This window comes from Nansenia antarctica (genome assembly GCF_963989245.1).
Source record: "Nansenia antarctica genome assembly, chromosome: 19".
Taxonomy (NCBI): Eukaryota; Metazoa; Chordata; class Actinopteri; order Argentiniformes; family Microstomatidae; genus Nansenia; species Nansenia antarctica.
In genome coordinates, this window is record NC_137692.1 from 25,735,992 (window position 1) to 25,736,624 (window position 633).

Consider the following 633-nt stretch of genomic DNA (forward strand, 5'->3'; position numbering starts at 1 on the left):
ATGGTGTCTATGGGAAGACAGATGCTGGGCTTTGCCCTGGCCATCATCGGCTTCCTGGGGACCATCATCGTGTGTGCTCTGCCCATGTGGAAGGTCACGGCCTTCATCGGGGCCAACATCGTGACGGCCCAGGTCATCTGGGAGGGCCTGTGGATGAACTGTGTGACGCAGAGCACGGGCCAGATGCAGTGCAAGATCTACGACTCTCTCCTGGCTCTGCCTCAGGACCTGCAGGCGGCCAGAGCTCTCACGGTCATCGCCATCATCGCGGCGTGCCTCGGCGTCCTGCTGGGCATCGCCGGGGGCAAGTGCACCAACTTCGTGGAAGAGGAGGCGTCCAAGGCCAAGGTGGCCATCACTAGCGGCATAGTCTTCATCATCGCTGGTGTCATGCTCCTGGTCCCTGTCTGCTGGTCAGCCAACACCATCATCAGGGACTTCTACAACCCCGTCCTGACTAATGCTCAGAGGAGGGAGCTGGGGGCGGCGCTCTACATCGGCTGGGGCACAGCGGCACTGCTGATCCTGGGAGGGGCGCTCCTCGCGAGCTCCTGCCCCCCCAGAGAGGAGAAAGAATACCCAGTGAAATATTCACAGGCGAGGTCCACAGCCACCAGCAGAGCCTACGTTTGA

At 61.3% G+C, this 633-nt stretch overlaps 1 protein-coding gene across 1 annotated transcript; it reads left to right on the forward strand.

The window, feature by feature from the left end:
• Positions 1-633, forward strand: LOC308174129 (claudin-4-like; the record flags this gene model as incomplete). Its single annotated transcript, XM_080549195.1, has 1 exon — positions 1-633. One exon carries the CDS (start codon positions 1-3, stop codon positions 631-633), a length of 633 nt encoding a protein of 210 aa, XP_080405321.1.